Raw genomic sequence first — 2,529 nt, 5'->3', positions numbered from 1 at the left:
GGAATATTGTGTGCAATTCTGGACTCCAAATTTGAGGAAAGACATTCTGGCTTTTGAGGGAGTGCAGCGTAGGTTCACGAGGTCAATTCCTGGAATGGCGGGACTACCTTACGCTGAAAGACTGGAGCGACTGGGCTTGTATACCATTGAGTTTAGAAGACAGAGGGGATCTGATTGAGATATACAAGATTTTTAAAGGATTGGACACTCTGGCAGCAGGAAACATGTTTCCGCTGATGGGTGAGTGCCGAACCAGAGGACACAGGTTAAAAATACGGGGTAGACCATTTAGGACAGAAATGAGGAGAAACATCTTCACCCAGAGAGTGGTGGCTGTGTGGAATGCTCTGCCCCAGAGGGCAGTGGAGGCCCAGTCTCTGGATTCATTTCAGAAAGAGTTGGATAGAGCTCTCAAGGGTTATGGAGACTTAATCAGGATACTGATTAAGGATGATCAGCCATGATCATATTGAATGGTGGTGTAGGCTGGAAGGGCAGAATGGCCTACTCCTGCACCTATTGTCTATTAATAGTCTGATTTTATCTAATTTCAGTTATCACATAAACTTGAACATCGATCCAGCGGTGAAGGCGATGATGGGAATATTCCGTTTGGTAACCGGTAAATCTCCACAGTTTGCAGCACATGGTGGCAGCAGAAGAGAGAACCTGGCCCTACAGAATTTGCAGGTATGTAGGTGGAATTTCCACTCCATCTTGTGACCTGCATGCTGGGTGAATGTTGTTTGCTTTCTGCAAAAGGCATAGCTATGTAGCGTAAAGAATAATAGTGAGCCCATTCACTAGTCCACATACACTCAATATAACATGTGAAATGATAAAAGAAAGTTCTGACTGTGCTCAGCAGGTCTGGCAGTACTTGTAGAGACAAAAAACCGAGCTAACCTTGTCACTTTTCTGACTGGTGACAATTCTGATAACTAGTCAGTCCAACAGCAAAAGAAACTAGAGTCATGAACATGGCCCAGTCCATCACGCAAACTAGCCTCTCCTCCCGTGGCATCATCTTTACTTCCCATTGCCTTGGGAAAGCAACTAACATAATCAGAGTTAAAAATCACACTACACCAGGTTATAGTCCAACAGGTTTAATTGGAAGCACTAGCTTTCAGAGCGACGCTCCTTCAGGTGTTTGTGGAGAATATAATTGTAAAACACAGAATTTACAGCAAAAGTTTACAGTGTGATGTAACTGAAATTATAAATTGAAAAATACCTTGATTATTTGTTAAGTTTCTCATCCGTTAGAATGACCATGATAGTTTCACTTCTTTCATATGTAAATGACAAAACATTTTTTAAAAGTTACATTCTCAGATTAACTTTAACAATTGGTGTCAGCCCAGATATGTTGAAGGTGTTAGCCCCCCGTGTGCTGCTGTCTGTGCCATAATGTTTAGACTGAGTCTAATGTTAAAAATGAATTAATAGAGTCTTACATGGATTCATGGTGCGTGTGCGTGCGTGTGCGTGTGTGCGTGTGTGTGTGCGTGCGCGTGCGTGTGTGTCATTGTACTTTGCTCAAAACTTGCATGAAGTCTCTGTTAACCCTTTTTTACATTAGAATCAGTCTAAACATTATAGCACAGACAGAGCATACAGAGGGCTAACACCTTCAACATCTTATCTGCGCTGACACCAATTGTTACAGTTAACCTGAGAATATTACTTTAAAAAAGAGTTTTGTGATTTACATATGAAAGAAGTGAAACTATCATGATCATTCTAACAGATGAGAGACTCATCAAACAATCAAGGTATTTTTCAATGTATAATTTCAGTTACATCACACTGTAAACTTTTGCTATAAACTGTGTCTTACAATTGTGTACTCCACAATCACCTGATGAAGGAGCGGCGCTCCAAATGTTATTGGACTATAACCTGATGATGTGTGATTTTTAGCTTTTGTACACCCTAGACCAACACCAGCATCTTCAAATCACAACTTAATCAGAGACCCCTTCCACCACAGTTATACTTTCTTCCACCTTTTTGCATCAGACACAAGATCCAAAAGTTCATTGCACATACAAACAGACTCAGGGACAACTTCTTCCTTGCTGTTATCAGACTTTTGAATGGATCTCTTTAATGTTAATGTTGATCGCTCTCTGCACTTTCTCTGGCAGCTGTAACATTGAACCCTGCACTCTGTTCTGTTACCCTGATGTACTTGTATACTGTGATCTGTTTGCACAGCACATAAGACAACAGTTTTCACTGTACCTCTGTACACATGACAATGATCAATCAAATCAAATCTAGGCAAGAGCTTTTGAAAGCTGATTGGAGGCAGATGTTTGCAGGTAAAGGGACGGCTGGAAAATGGGAAGCCTTCAGAAATGAGATAGCAAGAATCCAGAGAAAGTATATTCCTGTCGGGGTGAAAGGGAAGGCTGGTAACTATCGGGAATGCTGGATTACGAAAGAAATTGAGGGTTTGGTTAAGAAAAAGAAGGAAGCATATGTCAGGTATAGACAGGATAGATCGAGTGAATCCTTAGA

General features: G+C 41.2%; 1 protein-coding gene across 2 annotated transcripts in view; it reads left to right on the top strand.

The window, feature by feature from the left end:
* Positions 1 to 2,529, top strand: part of nadsyn1 (NAD synthetase 1) — a 93,090-nt gene that overhangs the window by 73,192 nt on the left and 17,369 nt on the right. For both annotated transcript variants that reach the window (XM_043705355.1, XM_043705356.1), the window contains exon 15: positions 555 to 690. In XM_043705355.1, the coding sequence (XP_043561290.1) occupies positions 555 to 690 (136 nt within the window). The remainder of the gene's footprint in view (positions 1 to 554; positions 691 to 2,529) is intronic.

Source organism: Chiloscyllium plagiosum, chromosome 16, assembly GCF_004010195.1.
Source record: "Chiloscyllium plagiosum isolate BGI_BamShark_2017 chromosome 16, ASM401019v2, whole genome shotgun sequence".
Lineage (NCBI taxonomy): Eukaryota > Metazoa > Chordata > Chondrichthyes > Orectolobiformes > Hemiscylliidae > Chiloscyllium > Chiloscyllium plagiosum.
This window is presented reverse-complemented; position numbering and strand designations above follow the sequence as displayed.